Source organism: Thalassophryne amazonica, chromosome 14 (assembly GCF_902500255.1).
Source record: "Thalassophryne amazonica chromosome 14, fThaAma1.1, whole genome shotgun sequence".
NCBI lineage: Eukaryota > Metazoa > Chordata > Actinopteri > Batrachoidiformes > Batrachoididae > Thalassophryne > Thalassophryne amazonica.
Window position 1 is genome coordinate 22,331,383 of NC_047116.1, and position 21,285 is coordinate 22,352,667.

The following is a 21,285-nucleotide window of genomic DNA, read 5'->3' on the forward strand; positions in this document are numbered from 1 at the left end:
CATAGTACAGAAACAGCATTAGTGAGGTTACAAATGATCTTCTTATGGCCTCAGACAGTGGACTCATCTCTGTACTTGTTCTGTTAGACCTCAGTGCTGCTTTTGATACTGTTGACCATAAACTTTTATTACAGAGATTAGGGCATGCTATAGGTATTAAAGGCACTGCGCTGCAGTGGTTTGAATCATATTTATCTAATAGATTACAATTTGTTCATGTAAATGGGGAATCTTCTTCACAGACTAAGGTTAATTATGGAGTTCCACAAGGTTCTGTGCTAGGACCAATTTTATTCACTTTATACATGCTTCCCTTAGGCAGTATTATTAGACAGCATTGCTTAAATTTTCATTGTTACGCAGATGATACCCAGCTTTATCTATCCATGAAGCCAGAGGACACACACCAATTAGTTAAACTGCAGGATTGTCTTACAGACATAAAGACATGGATGACCTCTAATTTCCTGCTTTTAAACTCAGATCAAACTGAAGTTATTGTACTTGGCCCCACAAATCTTAGAAACATGGTGTCTAACCAGATCCTTACTCTGGATGGCATTACCCTGACCTCTAGTAATACTGTGAGAAATCTTGGAGTCATTTTTGATCAGGATATGTCATTCAATGCGTATATTAAACAAATATGTAGGACTGCTTTTTTGCATTTGCGCAATATCTCTAAAATTAGAAAGGTCTTGTCTCAGAGTGATGCTGAAAAACTAATTCATGCATTTATTTCCTCTAGGCTGGACTATTGTAATTCATTATTATCAGGTTGTCCTAAAGGTTCCCTGAAAAGCCTTCAGTTAATTCAAAATGCTGCAGCTAGAGTACTGACAGGGACTAGAAGGAGAGAGCATATTTCACCCATATTAGCTTCTCTTCATTGGCTTCCTGTTAATTCTAGAATAGAATTTAAAATTCTTCTTCTTACTTATAAGGTTTTGAATAATCAGGTCCCATCTTATCTTAGGGACCTCAGTGTACCATATCACCCCAATAGAGCGCTTCGCTCACAGACTGCAGGCTTACTTATAGTTCCTAGGGTTTTTAAGAGTAGAATGGGAGGCAGAGCCTTCAGCTTTCAGGCTCCTCTCCTCTGGAACCAGCTCCCAATTCGGATCAGGGAGACAGACACCCTCTCTACTTTTAAGATTAGGCTTAAAACTTTCCTTTTTGCTAAAGCTTATAGTTAGGGCTGGATCAGGTGACCCTGAACCATCCCTTAGTTATGCTGCTATAGACTTAGACTACTGGGGGGTTCCCATGATGCACTGTGTGTTTCTTTCTCTTTTTGCTCTGTATGCAACACTCTGCATTTAATCATTAGTGATTGATCTCTGCTCCCCTCCACAGCATGTCTTTTTCCTGATTCTCTCCCTCAGCCCCAACCAGCCCCAGCAGAAGACTGCCCCTCCCTGAGCCTGGTTCTGCTGGAGGTTTCTTCCTGTTAAAAGGGAGTTTTTCCTTCCCACTGTTGCCAAGTGCTTGCTCACAGGGGGTCGTTTTGACCGTTGGGGTTTTTCCGTAATTACTGTATGGCTTTGCCTTGCAAGATGAAGCGCATTGGGGCAACTGTTTGTTGTGATTTGGCGCTATATAAATAAAATTGATTTGATTTGAGTAACTAAAAAGATTAATCCAGGTTTCGTATTTCTTATTGTTACATGGGAAACAAGGTACCAGTAGATTCTCACAAATCCAACAAGACCAAGCATTCATGATATGCACACTCTTAAGGCTATGAAATTGGGCTATTATTAAAAAAAAAAAAGTAGAAAAGGGGGTGTTCACAATAATAGTAGCATCTGCTGTTGATGCTACAAACTCAAAACATATGTTCAAACTGCTTTTTTAGCAATCCTGTGAATCACTAAACTAGTATTTAGTTGTATAACCACAGTTTTTCATGATTTCTTCACATCTGCGAGGCATTAATTTTGTTGGTTTGGAACCAAGATTTTGATGGTTTACTAGTGTGCTTGGGGTCATTATCTTGTTGAAACACCCGTTTCAAGGGCATGTCCTCTTCAGCATAAGGCAACATGACCTCTTCAAGTATTTTGACATATCCAAACTGATCCATGATACCTGGTATGCGATATATAGGCCCAACACCATAGTAGGAGAAACATGCCCATATCATGATGCTTGCACCACCATGCTTCACTGTCTTCACTGTAAACTGTGGCTTGAATTCAGAGTTTGGGGATCGTCTCACAAACTGTCTGCGGCCCTTGGACTCAAAAAGAACAATTCTCATCAGTCCACAAAATATTCCTCCATTTCTCTTTCGGCCAGTTGATGCGTTTTTTGGCAACTTGTAACCTCTTCTGCACGTCTTTTATTTAACAGAGGGATTTTGCACGGGATTCTTGCAAATAAATTTGCTTCACACAGGCGTCTTCTAACTGTCACAGCACTTACAGGTAACTCCAGACTGTCTTTGATCATCCTGGAGCTGATCAATGGGTGAGCCTTTGCCATTCTGGTTATTCTTCTATCCATTTTGATGGTTGTTTTCTGTTTTCTTCCATGCGTCTCTGGTTTTTTTGGAGCACTGCAGATCATTATAGATGAACAGCCTATAATTTTTTGCACCTGCGTATAAGTTTTCCCCTCTCCAATCAACTTTTTAATCAAACTACACTGTTCTTCTGAACAATGTCTTGAACATCCCATTTTCCTCAGGCTTTCAAAGAGAAAAGCATGTTCAACAGGTACTGACTTCATCCTTAAATAGGGGACACCTGATTCACACCTGTTTGTTCCACAAAATTGATGAACTCACTGACTGAATGCCACACTACTATTATTGTGAACACCCCCTTTTCTACTTTTTTTTTTTTACTAACAGCCTAATTTCATAGCCTTAACAGTGTGCATACCATGAATGCTTGGTCTTGTTGGATTTGTGAGAATCTAGTGGTACCTTGTTTCCCATGTAACAATAAGAAATATACTCAAAACCTGGATTAATCTTTTTAGTCACATAGCACTACGATTATTCTGAACACTACTGTATGATTAATGCAGGTAAAATAGAATTTTGCCAAGAGCTCTAGTCAAAAGCGGCAGGAAAAAAGGGTAAGTTTTATGTCTCAAATTAAAACTGCTTCCATAATTTCAACAGGTAGGCCATTCTATAAGACTGCTGCACAATGGGCAAAGGCTCCACCAGGTCAGGTCTGGGAGTATGCACTGGTGCTGTGATTTGTGGCATCTACCACACCATAGAATCATGACAACCACCTAAGCAGACAAGTGGTCCATGTCCCAGCTCTCAAAAGTAGCCATCTATCTGCCGAAGCCATGTGAAACGTGGGTGTCCCTTTGGCCTTCTTCAGGCAGTGGGGGTCATCAACACTGAGGCACCAACATGCTGCATTACACGCAGAGAAACGTGCCCCACAGCCTAATTGTTGTAGCTGACGTTCCCTCACAATGCAAGTGATACTTAAGGAGACAAAGATGAATAGTAACAAAAAATAAATAAAATCATTTCACTGGTAACCAAGGATTCTCCAGAGACCTGGTACAATAAATCAATAAAAATTATAAAATAATCTCATTCTTCTTCTTCTTTGTCTTTCGGCTGTTCCCGTTAGGGGTCGCCACAGCAGATCAATCGTTTCCATCTCACTCTGTCCTCTGTATCTTCCTCTGTCACACCAACCACCTGCATGTCCTCCCTCAGCACATCCATAAACCTCCTCTTTGGCCTCCCTCTTCTCCTCCTGCCTGGTGGCTCCATCCTCAGCATCCTTCTCCCTATATACACTGGGTCCCTCCTCTGCACATGTCCAAACCATCTCAATCTCGCCTCTCTGACTTTGTCTCCAAACCGTCCCACCTGAGCTGTCCCTCTGATATGTTCTTTCCTAATCTTGTCCATTCTTGTCACTCCCAAAGAGAATCTCAACATCTTCAGCTCTGCCACCTGCCTTTTTGTTAGTGCCACCGTCTCTAAACCGTATAACATAGCTGGTCTCACTACTGTCTTGTAAACTTTCCTCTTCACTCTTGCTGATATTCTGCGGTCACAAGTCACTCCTACCACCTTTCTCCATCCACTCCACCCTGCCTGCACTCTCTTCTTCACCTCTCTACCACACTCTCCATTACTTTGAACAGTTGACCCCAAATATTTAAAACTCATTACTTCACCACGTCTACTCCTTGTAACTGCACTATTCCACTGGGTTCCCTCCCATTCACACACATGTACTCAGTCTTGCTTCTACTGACTTTCATTCCCCTTCTCTCCAAAAGCATAATCTCCACCTCTCCAGACTAGACTCAACTTGCTCTCTACTCTCACTACAGATCACAATGTCATCTGCAAACATCATAGTCCATGGGGACTCCTGTCTGATCTCATCCATCAACCTGTCCATCACCACTGCAAACAAGAAAGGACTCAGAGCTGATCCTTGGTGTAATCTCACTTCCACCTTGAATGAGTCTGTCATTCCGATTGCGCATCTCACCGCTGTCACACTATTCTTGTACATGTCCTGCACTACCCTAACATACTTCTCTGCCACTCCAGACTTCCTCATACAATACCACAATTCTTCTCTTGGCACCCTATCATAAGCTTTTTCTAAGTCCACAAACACACAATGTAACTCTTTCTGGCCTTCTCTGTACTTCTCCAACAGTATTCACAGAGCAAACATTGCATCTGTAGTGGTCTTTCTCGGCTTGAAACCATATTGCTGCTCACAGATCTTCACCTGTTTTCTAAGCCTAGCTTCTACTACTCTTTACTATAACTTCATGCTGTGGCTGATAAGCTTTATGCCTCTGTAGTTACTGCAGCTCTGCACATCACCCTTGTTCTTGAAAATAGGAACCAGCACACTTTGTCTCCACTCCTCAGGCATCCTCTCACTTTCCAAGATTTTAAAATAATAATCTAATAAAAATAAAATAATCTCATTGCCCCCTCAAATTACTGATTAGTGTCCAAGTGTTACAACTACACGTGCTCTCCCACCTGCTGATTTTTTTCTTCACCCTAGCAACACACAGTACAGTAAGGCATCCTGACAAAGAATAGTTCATGGTGGCACATAAGGCTGAAGTTCAGTATGGAAAGGGTATGTGAAACCATTCAGTATTTTGTGGGTTAGCAACAAAACCTTGAAATCTACCCTCATGTGAACATTTACACAGTGAAAGGAGGCCGACAAATTAAATTTCCTAGATTTGGTCAAAATTCAAGCAGTTCAGATCTAAACCTTTTGAAGAGTTCTTGTTGTACTATGTGGCACTCTAGAGAATGGTACATTCCAGCTATCAATTCTCAGACACAAATGCATGAATCAAAGTCTTAGCATCAGTCACGGAACAGGTCTAATCATAGTCATGTTACAGAAGTGCAAAAAGACATTTCTGGCTACTTGTCAAATGCAAGTCAAAATAAAGAGACCGATCAAAACTCACACCAATATTTAACCCTTTCACTGTGTTCAGTAGTAAAAAACACCAAGAAATAGTGTTAAAATGATCATATAGAAATCTATGTTTACATGCTTAACATGACCAACAATTATCTAAGTCTTCTGTGACTTTAGAAAGGAAAAAAAAGCCATCTCCAGCCAGACATCAAAAATACAGTACTGGTCAAAGGTTTGGACAGACACACTTTCCCAATAAGAAGTGTGTGTCCAAACCTTTGACTGGTACTGTATATGTCTGTGGCTCACTGGCCAAAAATGAATCCAATGGCCAAAAAAAAAAAAAAAAAAGATTTTGTTCTGCAAATATAAAATGTACTTGTCAAACAATTACACTACATATTTCTAATTCATCACACTTCAGAAGCAATAAAAGAAAAACACACACAAAAAAAATCCACATGACTTTCCATTATGAGTTGTGCAAAAAGTCACATGATGCATTGGAAGAACACTGAGTATTTGTACAGAGTCTGCATTTGCAAAACCAAATACATTAATTTCTTAAGGGTGTTCAAACTATAGTGCATTTGTTAATGAATTCTACATCAAGTTTTTTTTTGTTTGGCAAGTCTCTGGCAAGATATTCACTCCATATACAAACAGCAGACATGAATTTCCTTTACAGGATGGTTGGGCACACCCATGTGAAAAGGTGTCCATCTGCTGATTTGTGCATCACACTCTCATCCTGCCTCAATGCCCCCTTTGGATGTGTTCTGTGTATGTCCAATCAGGAGGGGGAAGAGGTCACAGGTTAGACCTGGGACACGTTAACAGGGATTACATTTGACTGTGGAGCAGGTTGTGTGGGTTTCCACCACAACAAAATCCAAGATAAATTGTGGAAAATGAATGGAGCAATGGACTTTAAACAATTAAGGATTTAAGCAAATAAATTAAAAATGCACCTGTGCTTCAGCCATTCAAAACACAAGACTAGCGTGGGTGTCAAACTGTCAGTCAAAAATAATGAATAAATAAAATCGGTCAGGCACAAGATCCCTCCTCAAAACAGGCACAAGCAAAGGCAGAAAAAACTGCAGGGTTTTTCCCGCCAAGCAGCTGCATTTTTACTTACGTTTTGTTTATTCATTTCTTGTTTCTTTCTGTCCTCCCTCTCTCTGTAAAAGAATGCAAATTGATCAATGTAATACAACCCCAGCAACAGGGAAACCACAGTCAAAAAAAATGATAATGACAAAACCACTGATCGCAAACAGAAGGAGCTTAATCACATGAACATGTTGCCGAATAAAAGTAATGATTACAAGTATTTGAGATGAGTGGAGCAGTTGTCGCTGATTAAACTGGGACTCACTGTTGTTTGTACGTCTTGCGGTATGAAGGCTGATCATCATCAGAATCCTCAGGCTCCTCGGGTACATGGCAGCTCCTGAAACCCCAAATAAATACGGATTAAGTTTTACTGAGGATATTGTTAACCACAATGCTCCACTCTCCCACACAACTAAAAGTTCCAACATGTTTGTGCTGTAAAAAAAACCTTCTAAATCCGAAAACATTTTGTCTTCTGTCACATTTTATTTTTCCCCCCCACTGTAGGCTGATTTTTTCACTGCACCTGCAAGTCCTGCACTTCCATGGAAACTACAGAATTATAGCTAGAAGCACACAGATCTTAAAAAAATACATACTATATTTCTTTTTCTGTCCTGTGCTGATAATCTCTCTGTTCTCCCCAGCATCTCCTCCACCCTGCAGTCTAGCTAAAGATTCATTTAATTTTTTAAATAATGCGACTTTCAGTCTCAGGATTTCCAGTTGTACAGAGGAGTGCAGATTTTTGTACAAATTTTTCAGGATCTGAATAATCCAGACCGTTTCTTTTTGGTGAAATTGTAAATGGGACATGTAGAATAAATGCATTTTGATAATACATTTTAACCTTTGACTTTGTTTACATGACAAATGTTTGCTGCACATGAAACAGTATGAAATCTGAAATCACAAGCCAAAATTTTCAATTTTACTATTTATGGCTATGTTAAATGGTGTAATTTTGGCAAGTTTCAAAAGAATACATGCCTTTCAAACCCACCGACAGCTTGTGTGTTTTAAAGGTTAAGGGCAGGGCTAAATAAATGAACACGTTTTGTCCACCATTAACACATTTTCATAAGAAAGAAGAACAAGATTAAAAATAAATACCAACGTCTACACATTACCACATGCTATCCAACTATACTCTCACTCCAGGAATATATGTGTTTCTTAAAGAAATAATTGTGACTGAATATTTTTAATAGATAATCTTGTACCTAACTGAGGATCAGGGTTCATGCGGCAGAACCACTTGTCTGGTAGCCTGCTGAAGTCTATCCCCGTCTGGAAGTTTCCGCCACTGCAAACAGTCATCGCACTGCACCCAGTTTTGATCTGGTCTCTTCCTGTGGACACCAATGGAGACAAATGTCAAAACGCTCACACTGGTTTATACATGCACAAATGAAGGTTAACATGAATGGTGCTGAACTAACATGGTGTCCTCCAGTGGTATGGTGCTGTCTGGATCCTCTCTATTTCTCACATGGCGAATTTCATTCCAGTACTCTTCCAGTTTGATGCACAAACTGGTGATCGTCTTCCTGTATAAAAGATACAAAGTACTTTAGATCGGTAGATTTCTGTTAAGCAGGCACAATGAATGACACTCCTACGCTGAGGAGCTGAAATCCAACACCAGCTGAAAATTAAAATAAAATAAAAAAAAAAAAAAAAAATCTAAGACCAGTTCATTCTGCCACACATGGAATAAAATTTCCAGTGGAATACTCCCCACTCCTAAACTGTGCAACACCCACACCCCATGTTATGTAAATCTTTCATTAAATCAACATAATTAAAAGTGAAACCAGCTTTGTGCCATTACCTGTACTTATCGTTCTCCATGAAATTCTGTTTGTTGTGGGTAGGCTCCAAAAAGTTACACTCTATGACGCCAATAACACCAACACCTTTGTTGTTAGCCTGTATGACAGACAGATTCATAATGTCTGCAGGTTATACACACGTTACAACAGGCTCAGCTGAACACAAGTTCAGCTTGGGCAAGAATGTCATTTAACCATAGCTGGGTGGTTACCACATCTATCATGTCTGTCCTAACAAAAGGTTCACTTAAACCACTATTACCTAAACTGGATTTCTGATCAATTTACCATATGCTCATTGATGGATGATCATCATATTTTAAACCTTTGTTTACATACCCATATATAAAATCCTGATTTGATAAGTGCCACATATCATGATGACTCAAATAAACCTGGGCTTTCTTCAGAAATCATGATACAACACAGACAAAAACCCACCACAAAATTCAGCTGAGTGAAAGACCAAGTTCCCAAGAGGTAAGACATAAAACCTTTGCCAACACGTGTGATACACAAAGATCATCTGGGAATGACAGTCTCACCTTGATCTGGCAGCCCACACGCTCGTAAGCCTTGATGAGTCGATTCTTGTGGTACATCATAACCCCGTATTGGTCTTTGCTTTTGGTGTTATACCCAAAAGTTATAGGAATACGTTTGTTCTAAAATAACATGTAAGGAAATACTCAGCTGGCAAGAGGTCATTTTTAAATATTTTCACCAACATATCCCTAATTGATAGACAGCAATGGAGATGGAAAGAGGAATTGCAAAAATTACGCAATTATTAAATGAACATATTATTCAGTAACTCTTTTGGTAATTGATTAAACCATTTTTGAGTAATTAACAAAAAAAAAGTTCTCCAATTAACGTTTCTTAAATGTGAATATTTTTTTGTTTATTTTACTAGTTTCTTATTCGGCAGTAAACCACATATGTTTAGGCTGTAGACAAAAGACATCTGAACGCACCATTTTGGGCTTTCCAAAAAGCCAACTGATATTTTTTGACATTTGATGGACCTCATAAATAACTGATTAATTTGTAGATTAATTCATTAATTTAGTAAACTTGGTGATTCCAATTAAGGGTCACGGGGGGGGTCAGTGGAGCCCAGCCACTAGGTGAGAGGCGGGGTACACCCTGGACACATACTGTCAATACAGAGTTTCCAATTCCATTTCAACTAACATGCAATGTATAGAGATGGAGATACAGACAGATAGACATATCAATATGTAGAGTTATAAAGTTAGGCAAAAGCTATAAAGATAGAGAGATAGATTTAAAAAACCCAGTAACCAACAAATAAAAACATTTCAAAAATCCTCACACCTCTAGGAGACCTGTAATAAAAGGATACAAGGAAAATGGGCTTGTAGTGGTCCTTTCTGATGTGGGCCAGACTTTTGGCGATGAGCTGAGACTTCACCTTTTGGCCACGTATTATGATTTGCATCCGAGGCTTCAGGTATAAAATACTGCAATATGCCTGTTGCATTACAAACACAACTATCAGTTTACTTGTAAAAGCAAAAGCACAGAAGGCTAAACAAATTAACAGCATCTGCAAATAAATTTATCTGTTACAGTAAAAACAAGTGGCTTCGGTTTACTAAAGCATAATGTTACAATTAAAAACAACTATGCCCAACTATGATTAGCCTCATTAATAGCGAGTGAAGTAGAATGTCTACTATTCCAAATCATCAGATATGCATAATAACATTGCAAAAAGTTGGCAAGGATACAGTGCAGGGCTGTGAAATGAAAATTGTGAAAACAGAGGAAAATTTGCAGGGGGCTGCAAGTTTTCCTCGGTTTTCACAATTTTCTAGGGGATGCTGCCCACCCCCAGGAGCCAAACTAAATTCATTTTTTATCTAATGATACATTTTCAGCATCTCCTTGAAGAACAAATCCAAAATTAGTGCATATTTGGAATGATTTTTCTTTTAATTGTAAACCAAATTATGCATTACGTCAGAATAGTTAAACTACATGAAATTCATGAAGACTGAAAAGACTGTTAAATCATTTAAAAAAAAAAAATCACAGCTGAAGCTTGTAGATTTTCGAAAATCATGGTAAAATATCAATAGCATACCTTATTGTAAAGAAGACATATTATTGTGTAAATTCCTGTAAATCCACTCAACGCCAGTGTCTTTTTCCCATGAAAAAAAAAAAAGTCTACATTAATAAAAACTCACTTACATTCTTGTGTAAATTCATGTAAATCCATTCAAAGCCACAATGTCTTTTGCCATTGAAAGAAAGTCTAGATTAATGAAAGGAAAAAAAGTCACAATCTTCTTACCTAAAATCTTGTTTGAAGAGCAGAATGTTTATTTTTCAGAGAGAGAAAAATTCTTACCGTTTCCTGAGGGCACAGTTCGCTTTTCCCGTTTCTTTTTCAGGTGTGTTCATGACGCCAGCGACAATTCCACGGATTCTTATCCTTATCAGACTTTTTCAAACATCACATCTTCTCTGTTCGATGTGGCTCCGTGACACAGACATGCTGCAAACTTCTTCTTTTAAAAACGTGAAAGCTCTAAAAGTTTGCGATGTCCACATGGTACGTTTTAACTTAAAGCCTGGGTTCCACCGAATAATAAGCCATGAATAATGAGCCACGCATGGGTGTGTCAGCGATTATTCGAAGAATGACTCACGTTTTCTTCTATCACGCATCCACTATGAAGGTACCTCTATGTGCCTTTCTGTACCCCGCATATGCCACGTAGCAGCCTCTAGTGAGCCATGACCGACCTGTCATTAGAGCCTCAAATGGCTGGCATCAGCCACGCTAAGCCACGTCGTGCCGTGATAGCGCCATGATAACGTGATGTTGCCGCATGTTTAAGCATGGGTTTGGTCCAAACCTCCAGCCCTCCCACACCAGGTCCCTTTAAAGTGTGGGTTTTCAATTCACAGCAGCATTTAAAGATGTCATATGTTTTAAATGCAGTCCAAAATAGACGCTCCAGTACAGTCCCGCGGTTGTGCGCTGTGCACCAGGCTGCTGTCCACCTGTAATGCACCAGACCAGCTAGAACCGAACCAAGGGTTCCTGGACAGCCGCCTCTGTGCTCCTCGCTGACTCCGCGGCTTTATTTCTTCTGCAGCTTTAAACACACACTGTGATCACACTTTTATTGCCCTTTTTTTAAAACCGCTCTTTTGCATGCGCGCACTGCTGTTCTGCATTCCTTGACAGCCGCCTCTGTGCTCCTTCTCACTGGCTGCCTTTCCATCTGTGACTTGCTAGCTTTATTTTTTCCCTGGCTTTAAACACAGTCATTTTCACACCATGATCCTACTTTTAACTTTGTGTTTGTCTGTTTATTTCTGCAAAATCGCTCTTTTGCGCGTGCTGCCGTTCTGCATACACAATGAGATTGCCGCTTTTATATACACCTACTGCTGCAACTCATGTGGATCACTTCAAAGAAAAAATAATGCTTTATTTCTTCTGCAGCTTACAAGTCACCGTGATACAACTTTTAACTTTGTGTTATGTCCTCAAAATCGTTTTTTTTGCGCGCTCTCCTTCTGTGTTGCTGCACAGCTCTGCACTGCTTCACTGGAGTCATTTCTTCTGAGGCTTTAAACACACAGCCACTTTTACACAGTTATCCAAATTTTAACTTTGTGTTATGTCCTCAAAATCAGTCTTTTGTGTGCTCTCCTTCTGTGTTGCTGCACAGCTCTGCTTCACTGGAGTCATTTCTTCCGCAGCTTTAAACACAGCCACTTTCACAGATCCAAATTTTAACTTTGTGTTCGTCCATTGTTGACTGAAAAATCACTCTTTTGTGACCTGGCGTTCTGCCTAAATGCTCCTTTGGAGTGTGATGAGTCACTGCCTCAGTGCGCGCACACAGTGGAGCTCATGTGATCCATTAACAAGATATTAAATCAATCAGACATAATTTTATAGCTAGGAACTGTTTTATCAAGCTATAAAAACATTAAAAATAGTTACCTTAAGCAGTTCAAAATACATTCCACATGGAGCAGGAAAGAAAGGAAAAAAGCATACAGATGAAACAGTCTTCTGTGATTCCAGAAGTGATTAGAGGCGTTTTCAGCATCCAAGGTTTGGCAGAAAATGATTCATCCGCTACAAAATAATTATTTTATATACAGCGTCCAGCGCACAGAGCAGGTGGAATTGTGTGCGCAAGAGGGCAGTCGCTCCAAAAATAGCCTCTCAGGTCCTGCGTAGCTGCCAGGCGCACGGAAAATGGGCTTTTAGCAGCCTCGTAAGCACCACGCAGATGCCGTCATAGTAACTTGTACACAAACTGCCCCACGCTGTTGTTGCTAAATTTTGAACCTCTTGAAATTAGCACCACACTCAGAGAGCAGCCTCCTTAACTAAAGATAATGCCTCTAAGAGCCACCATTCTCCCACGATAGTTGAAGAAACCCTCTCATTGCAAAAAAACATGCTGCGTGGCTCATTATCCATCTTTCATTATTTGGTGGGACAAGGGCTTAAGCGTCGTGCAGGAGCGAAACAGATTCACTGCAGCAACCAACCAGTCCCGCTTTACAACAACTGTTAGAACAGCCAGGCTTTGAGTGGCATTTATTCTCCTCGAAATTCCACGGATGCGAGGAAACGGGTTTGTATCTGTAACACACAGATTAGTGTCAGCGGACGTATAAAACTTGCACGATGTCGTAAAAAAAAAGAACAGTTTGCGATAAGCATTTTAAAAACTCAGTGACGATCACGACTAAAGAGTACAACACTAACACCCCCCCCCAATGATGAAATCTGCGGAATCCCGCGGATCCGCGGAGTTTTCACCGCCCTGACACTGTATGTCTGTTACAGTACAAAGCAATAAATAAATCAAATTTACCCGCAATGAAAATTCACTTTCTGGAATGTATGATCTGGCTCTTTCTGTATTCTGATCACTGTTGAGCTCCTCATACACATCGGATGGAATTCGGACATCATAACGATCAGTCCCAAAGTCAAACTCTGTTGTTCCAGATGTTGTCCTATTAAAACCAAGACATACAAAAATATCCGTGCAGAAGATGACCTACTCAAAACATACTCCACTTAAATTGTTGCCTTGGCATTTGGATATTGAAATTTAATTCATATTTATGGGCATGCTATGAGCTACAGTTAGACTGACCTGCGGAGATTCCAGATGATGATTCTGGTGCCGGTGGCCTTTGTTTGGAACTGATGCGAACCGATGGCCTGGATCTCAGCAAGCAGTTCTGCCTCCGTGTTGAAAGGTGAATAGCGCAGGATATCCTGCAGACTGGCTTTGTGCTCCTCTTTTACCCAACGTTAATATAAGGTCAAGGACAACTTGGACACAAAACTATATGGTGCACATAAAGAGTACATACTATGAGGGGTAACTAACTGAGAAGTTTTGAACCCACCCTAGAAAACGTAGGGTGTGGTTTTCCATCATTTGTATTCTGAGAAACAAACATTTCTCGAGAAAGTGTGAAGTTTTGACTGACTAGGTGCAATGTTGAGAAATGTTTTTTCAGAATGGAAAAGATGGACAACCACGTCCTACGTTTCCTGGGTCACACTAAAAGCCCTCTCCCACATTAAAGGAAGAAAAAAAAAAATTCAGATTCAGATATGCCTAAAAAGTTAATCAGCTCTTTGTTGAAGGAAGGACTGTCTTGATCTCTCTCATAGACACACACACATTGATTAAACAATCTATACCCTCCCCATGCAACTGATGAAAGTACTCGTAATAAATAATAATGTAAGACAACATATCTGTAACTCTAAGTTCTAATTATAATAGCTGACTTAAACATTACCTTGTGTGTGTGTGTGGGGGGTGGGGGGGGTGGGTGGGGGGGGTGCGCTTTTATATAAATAGGTCAACGTCTACCTGCATTTTTCTTTTCCTATATAACATTTCTAGCGCCAGCCTTCCCATAGAAGATAAAGGATATATTTGTTTCCTTTTTCCTCAAAACTCACAATAGGTACAATTATTTGTGTAGCACCAATGTGTTCCAGGTAAGTTTGAGAGAGCATCCCAACACATGAGGTCATCTTTGACTTGGAGAATACAATGGCATCTCGACCCAGGCGCATGGATCCAGACTTGAAACCATTGCCATAGATACCAATCGGCTCAACGCCATTGGCAGCAACCTTGTCACTATAGCCAAAGCTAGAGGGAATGCAAACATTCTGATTGAGCACATGAGGTTACACTGAAGAGAACAAAAAAATCTCATTTTTTTTAAACCCCCACTTCAGTTTTAGATTTTAAAATTTTATATGTAATCAATGTGACATGCAAATAGTGGTAGTTATAAGGTGTATGTCAAATGGGGTATTTTAGTAACAAATATTAAAATATTCAAAAGGGGAACAGGTCTGAAGACACACACACGTTATATACTGGTCCAAAAACAATTTGCTTACGTTTACTAAAGTCATAAAAAAAAACAACTATGCCCAACTATGATTAGCTTAATAAATAGTGGGTGAAGTAGAATATCCACCATTTCAAATTAGCAGATATGCATAACATCTCTCCGAGATGTATGATCTGGCAGACAGAACAGAAATAATCACATTTATATCCCAAAGTAACCAAAGTTCAGCGGTGTGTCTGTACCTGAGCATCTTATGCATCGTTTCATTGTTTAGTCCATTTCCATTGTCCATAAAGCTGAGACATTCTTCACCCTTGATTTCAGTCCTATCAATCCAGAACTGTTTGGCTTTAACATCGGGATCGTAGGCATTGTCTGTGGTAATAAATACGTTTAACCACGTAAAAAAATAAAATAATTTTTACAATCACAATAATCATTTCAACAACATAGTAGTTTCACATTTGATTTTGCACAGAAGTGACATGTCATTACACGTTAAATAGGACATTTTGACTTTATTACAAACACTGAGTGTGATGACTCACCTACGAGTTCAGCTATGGCACTGAAGGGCCAGGTGTGGCTGGTAGAATTGCTATGAAGAAATTTGGGACAAAGCTACAAAGGGAATAAATTAATAAATACAAAACAAACTGTACAAATGGGCAAATCTAACATCAGCATGAAATACTTCTAAAAGTATTGTCACAATGTGCTTACATTTGAGAAGTGTTCATTTTCACACATCCATATTTGTAAAATAATGCGTGGGTCAAACTTTGTGATGCTCCAAAATTCATACAAAGCTTCACCTTTTAACTGTCTTGGTATCACTGGGAAACTGTTCCTTGTGTTTCACATTAACAAACAATCAGGTTAATACAGGGTGAATAAGAGGATCAGGTTGGAATTTGATTAACTTTTCCAATACAGCTCACTGGCCAATTCAAGCAAGGGTATGGTATGTAAATAACAGATTATCCCCATCCAGGTGAGTTTTGGGGTACACCAAGCAGAATAATGATCTAGCAGACCCATAAAAAAAAAAAAAAAAAAACTGAATTTCTAAGTAAGTAAATTACAGAAGCGTAATGCATTCACTGAATTAAAAAAATGAGACCCTTGATCTCATAATTACGAGATGGCTTCCTCCCACATCAAAGACATGCCGGTAGGTTGGACTGGAAACTTTAAATTGTCCATGGGTGTGAGTGTGTTTGTTTATCTATATGTGGCCTTGCGACAGACTTGTGTACCCTGCCTCACGTTCTATGAGTGCTGGGATAGGCTCCAGCCTCCAGCGACCTGAACTTGGATAAGCGGTTGAAGATAAGTGTGTTATAATTAATTAAATGAAAGTGCATTCACTGGACTGATCCTCAGCTTAGCTGAAATACGTTTAACCAGGTTTTAAAAAGTACTGTGATTGATTACTGTGTAAGTGCCATTAAAATCAGCTGTTAAAAGTGGCATAAAAAAAAAAAAAACAATAGGAGCAAGGCTGGGTCAATACAGTAAGCTGATATTTAAGCTACGTTCACAATATGAACAACAGTGAGCTGATTATTTTTGCCAGAGCAGATAAAAAAGGCTGCACTTTCAACTGTGAAATTTTGGGTTCTGAACAGGTGACGACCAATGAACCACCCACAAAAGAGATCTCTGTCTAATGTTGTCTCTTTTTATGTGATTGGCTTTGAGAATCTGTGTTTTGCAGGATACGATCTCAGGCACAGTTTAAGTGCAGGTCCAGTTCGGGCAACGGACCTGACAAATAGTAATATTGATGGCACATTATACATCACCCCCACCCAACCCCACCTAGTTTTTCCAACACTGTTAGTAGGGTTGGGACAACTGGTCATAATAGTTGCCTATCACTAGCTAGTGCCCAAGTAATTTTCCCCTAGTCTATTAGCTGGCTCGTTCCATATGAACTCAACCAAAGTCTAGAAATCGTCAACGCCCCGGTTCCAGTCTCAGATTTGGTTTGAAAAAAAATTATGTGGTGCCTCTACATGTATAAAATGTTTTCGGTGGAAAATCTTAAGGGTTTCTGAACTATGAGCCTTTAAAAAAGGGTTGTTGTGCCTATTTTGACTTTTGCTAATTGTGTTCCTGAATAGACACTTTTGGATGCCAATATTCCTGAAACAAGACAAGAAATCTAGCTGAAATTTGCTTTCCTGGGTAATTTGGGCCCAGGCGTTCAGATTCTGCCATTAGACAAGGCCTGTCCATTCTACAACCCCTGGCAATAATTATGGAGTCACCGGCCTCGGAGGATGTTCATTCAGTTGTTTAATTTTGTAAAAAAAAAGCAGATCACAGACATGACACAAAACTAAAGTCATTTCAAATGGCAACTTTCTGGCTTTAAGAAACACTAAAGAAATCAATCAATCAATCAATCAATCAATCAATCAATTTTTTTATATAGCGCCAAATCACAACAAACAGTTGCCCCAAGGCGCTTTATATTGTAAGGCAAGGCCATACAATAATTATGTAAAACCCCAATGGTCAAAACGACCCCCTGTGAGCAAGCACTTGGCTACAGTGGGAAGGAAAAAACTCCCTTTTAACAGGAAGAAACCTCCAGCAGAACCAGGCTCAGGGAGGGGCAGTCTTCTGCTGGGACTGGTTGGGGCTGAGGGAGAGAACCAGGAAAAAGACATGCTGTGGAGGGGAGCAGAGATCGATCACTAATGATTAAATGCAGAGTGGTGCATACAGAGCAAAAAGAGAAAGAAACAGTGCATCATGGGAACCCCCCAGCAGTCTACGTCTATAGCAGCATAACTAAGGGATGGTTCAGGGTCACTGATCCAGCCCTAACTATAAGCTTTAGCAAAAAGGAAAGTTTTAAGCCTAATCTTAAAAGTAGAGAGGGTGTCTGTCTCCCTGATCTGAATTGGGAGCTGGTTCACAGGAGAGGAGCCTGAAAGCTGAAGGCTCTGCCTCCCATTCTACTCTTACAAAACCCTAGGAACTACAAGTAAGCCTGCAGTCTGAGAGCGAAGCGCTCTATTGGGTGATATGGTACTACGAGGTCCCTAAGATAAGATGGGACCTGATTATTCAAACCTTATAAGTAAGAAGAAGAATTTTAAATTCTATTCTAGAATTAACAGGAAGCCAATGAAGAGAGGCCAATAGGGTGATATGCTCTCTCCTTCTCCTCCTCCTTCTCCTTCTCTCCTTCTTCTAAATCAGGAAAAAAAAAATTGTGGCAGTCAGTAACGGTTACTTTTTTAGACCAAGCAGAGGGAAAAAAAAATATGGACTCACTCAATTCTGAGGAATAAATTATGGAATCACCCTGTAAATTTTCATCCCCAAAACTAACGCCTGCATCAAATTAGATCTGCTCGTTAGTCTGCATCTAAAAAGGAGTGATTACACCTTGGAGAGCTGTTGCACCAAGTGGACTGACATGAATCATGGCTCCAACACGAGAGATGTCAATTGAAACAAAGGAGAGGATTATCAAACTCTTAAAAGAGGGTAAATCATCACGCAATGTTGCAAAAGATGTTGGTTGTTCACAGTCAGCTGTGTCTAAACTCTGGACCAAATGCAAAACAACATGGGAAGGCTGTTAAAGGCAAACATACTGGTAGACCAAAGAAGACATCAAAGCGTCAAGACAGAAAACTTAAGGAAATGGGATTTACATACAGAAAAGCTAAACAAAAGCCATCATTAACACCTAAACAGAAACAAACAAGGTTACAATGGGCTAAGGAAAAGCAATCGTGGACTGTGGATGACTAGATGAAAGTCATATTCAGTGATGAATCTCGAATCTGCATTGGGCAAGGTGATGATGCTGGAACTTTTGTTTGGTGCCGTTCCAATGAGATTTATAAAGATGACTGCCTGAAGAGAACATGTAAATGTCCACAGTCATTGATGATATGGGGCTGAATGTCAGGTAAAGGCACTGGGGAGATGGTTGTCATTACATCATCAATAAATGCACAAGTTTACGTTGATATTTTGGACACTTTTCTTATCCCATCAATTGAAAGGATTTATAACAGCTTGCAGTCTCTGAGGCATGGACTTAATGAGTGACAAACAGTACTCTTCATCAATCTGGCTCCAACTTTCTCTGATTGCTGTTGCCAGATCAGCTTTGCAGGTTGGAGCCTTGTCATGGACCATTTTCTTCAACTTCAACCAAAGATTTTCAATTGGATTAAGATCCGGACTATTTGCAGGCCATGACATTGACCCTATGTGTCTTTTTGCAAGGAACGTTTTCACAGTTTTTGCTCTATGGCAAGATGCATTATCATCTTGAAAAATGATTTCATCATCCCCAAACAGCCTTTCAACTGATGGGATAAGAAAAGTGTCCAAAATATCAACGTAAACTTATGCATTTATTGATGATGTAATGACCGCCATCTCCCCAGTGCCTTTACCTGACATGCAGCCCCATATCATCAATGATTGTGGAAATTTACATGTTCTCTTCAGGCAGTCATCTTTATAAGTCTCATTGGAACGGCACCAAACAAAAGTTCCAGCATCATCACCTTGCCCAATGCAGATTCGAGATTCATCACTGAATATGACTTTCATCCAGTCATCCACAGTCCACGACTGCTTTTCCTTAGACCATTGTAACTTTGTTTTTTTCTGTTTAGGTGTTAATGATGGCTTTCGTTTAGCTTTTCTGTATGTAAATCCCATTTCCTTTAGGCGGTTTCTTACAGTTTGGTCAGACGTTGACTCCAGTTTCCTCCCATTCGTTCCTCATTTGTTTTGTTGTGCATTTTCGATTTTTGAGACATATTGCTTTAAGTTTTCTGTCTTGATGCTTTGATGTCTTCCTTGGTCTACCAGTATGTTTGCCTTTAACAACCTTCCCATGTTGTTTGTATTTGGTCCAGAGTTTAGACACAGCTGACTGTGAACAACCAACATCTTTTGCAACATTGCGTGATGATTTACCCTCTTTTAAGAGTTCGATAATCCTCTCCTTTGTTTCAATTGACATCTCTCGTGTTGGAGCCATGATTCATGTCAGTCCACTTGGTGCAACAGCTCTCCAAGGTGTGATCAGTCCTTTTTAGATGCAGACTAACGAGCAGATCTGATTTGATGCAGGTGTTAGTTTTGGGGATTGAAAATTTACAGGGTGATTCCATAATTTATTCCTCAGAATTGAGTGAGTCCATATTTTTTTCCCTCTGCTTGGTCTAAAAAAAGTAACCGTTACTGACTGCCACAATTTTTTTTCCTCATTTCTTATAGTGTTTCTTAAAGCCAGAAGGTTGCCATTTGAAATGACTTTAGTTTTGTGTCATGTCTGGGATCTGCTTTTTTCTACAAAATTAAACAACTGAATGAACATCCTCCAAGGCCGGTGATTCCATAATTATTGCCAGGGGTTGTATAACGAAATTCAAACAAATAATTACTTAACTCTGCAATTCAAGAGCAAATACCACTCCCACATACACAATGTCAGACATCGGATTTCCATTTTCCCAGACTCCATCGAATGCAGCATCGAATTTCCCGGATGTATATTGGAAGTAATACGTAAAAAAATAAAATTAAAGAAAGAAAGTAAATTCAGCATAAGGTTCTTGTTTAATTACACCGAACTTTTTATATTTTAAGACCACATTACTAAAACCGGGTTTGTTGGTCGACAACAGCCCAAGATACGGAGTACGACTGTTTCCTCAGAGCTCTGTTAATATTTCAAAGAGTACGCACCGAAGTATTTAACCACATAGCTCCCATTAGTATCCCTGTTCACTATGACAACATCCTCACTCGTTAAACTCTCAATATCTACGTGATAACATGCTAAAACAGGAGAATAAATTCACTCACTGTACTTAGAGGGACACCACGATTTGCCTGCGACGCCATCTTTCTATAAACAGGAACCACGGTTGCCAGATTCTCTGAGAGAAACAAGCAGTAATCTGGTAAACTAGACCTATTCATTTCGCAAATACAGGTGTTGGTTATATAATTAGAGTATCATGAAAAAGTTGATTTATTTCAGTAATTCCATTCAAAAAGTGAAACTTGTATATTATATTTATTCATTACACACAGACTGATATATTTCAAGTGTGTGTGTGTGTGTGTGTGTGTGTTGGCGATCCTCCTGTCCTGTGCACGAACAGCAATTCTTGTATATTCGTCCGTGAATTGTTCTGTGAATTATTTCTGTAATTTATGTTTGTAGCATGGCCCAAACATGGCTCACCCCTTTGAGTCTGGTCTGCTTGAGGTTTCTTCCTCAGAGGGAGTTTTTCCTTACCACTCTTGCTCTGGGGGTTGGTAAGGTTAGACCTTACCTGTGTGAAGCACCTTGAGGCAACTCTGTTGTGATTTGGCGCTATATAAAGTAAAATAAATTGAAAATTGAAATTGAAATAGTTTATTTCTTTTAATTTTGATGATTAAAACTTTTTTGTATCTCAAAAAATTAGAATATTTCTTAAGACCAATACAAAAAAAAAAAAAAAGATCTT

At 39.6% G+C, this 21,285-nt stretch overlaps 1 protein-coding gene across 1 annotated transcript in view; it reads right to left on the reverse strand.

Moving 5' to 3' along the window:
* The window catches only part of morc3a (MORC family CW-type zinc finger 3a), a 37,621-nt gene extending 16,929 nt beyond the window's left edge, over nucleotides 1-20,692 (reverse strand). Inside the window, 14 exon segments of the mRNA XM_034186652.1 lie at nucleotides 6,550-6,592; nucleotides 6,790-6,870; nucleotides 7,756-7,814; nucleotides 7,816-7,879; nucleotides 7,970-8,077; nucleotides 8,362-8,459; nucleotides 8,908-9,027; nucleotides 9,732-9,860; nucleotides 13,249-13,393; nucleotides 13,537-13,692; nucleotides 14,332-14,559; nucleotides 15,013-15,145; nucleotides 15,319-15,391; nucleotides 20,633-20,692. Coding sequence (XP_034042543.1) covers nucleotides 6,550-6,592; nucleotides 6,790-6,870; nucleotides 7,756-7,814; nucleotides 7,816-7,879; nucleotides 7,970-8,077; nucleotides 8,362-8,459; nucleotides 8,908-9,027; nucleotides 9,732-9,860; nucleotides 13,249-13,393; nucleotides 13,537-13,692; nucleotides 14,332-14,559; nucleotides 15,013-15,145; nucleotides 15,319-15,391; nucleotides 20,633-20,671 — 1,476 coding nt within the window. The 5' untranslated portion in view covers nucleotides 20,672-20,692.
* Nucleotides 20,693-21,285: the final 593 nt, after the last annotated feature.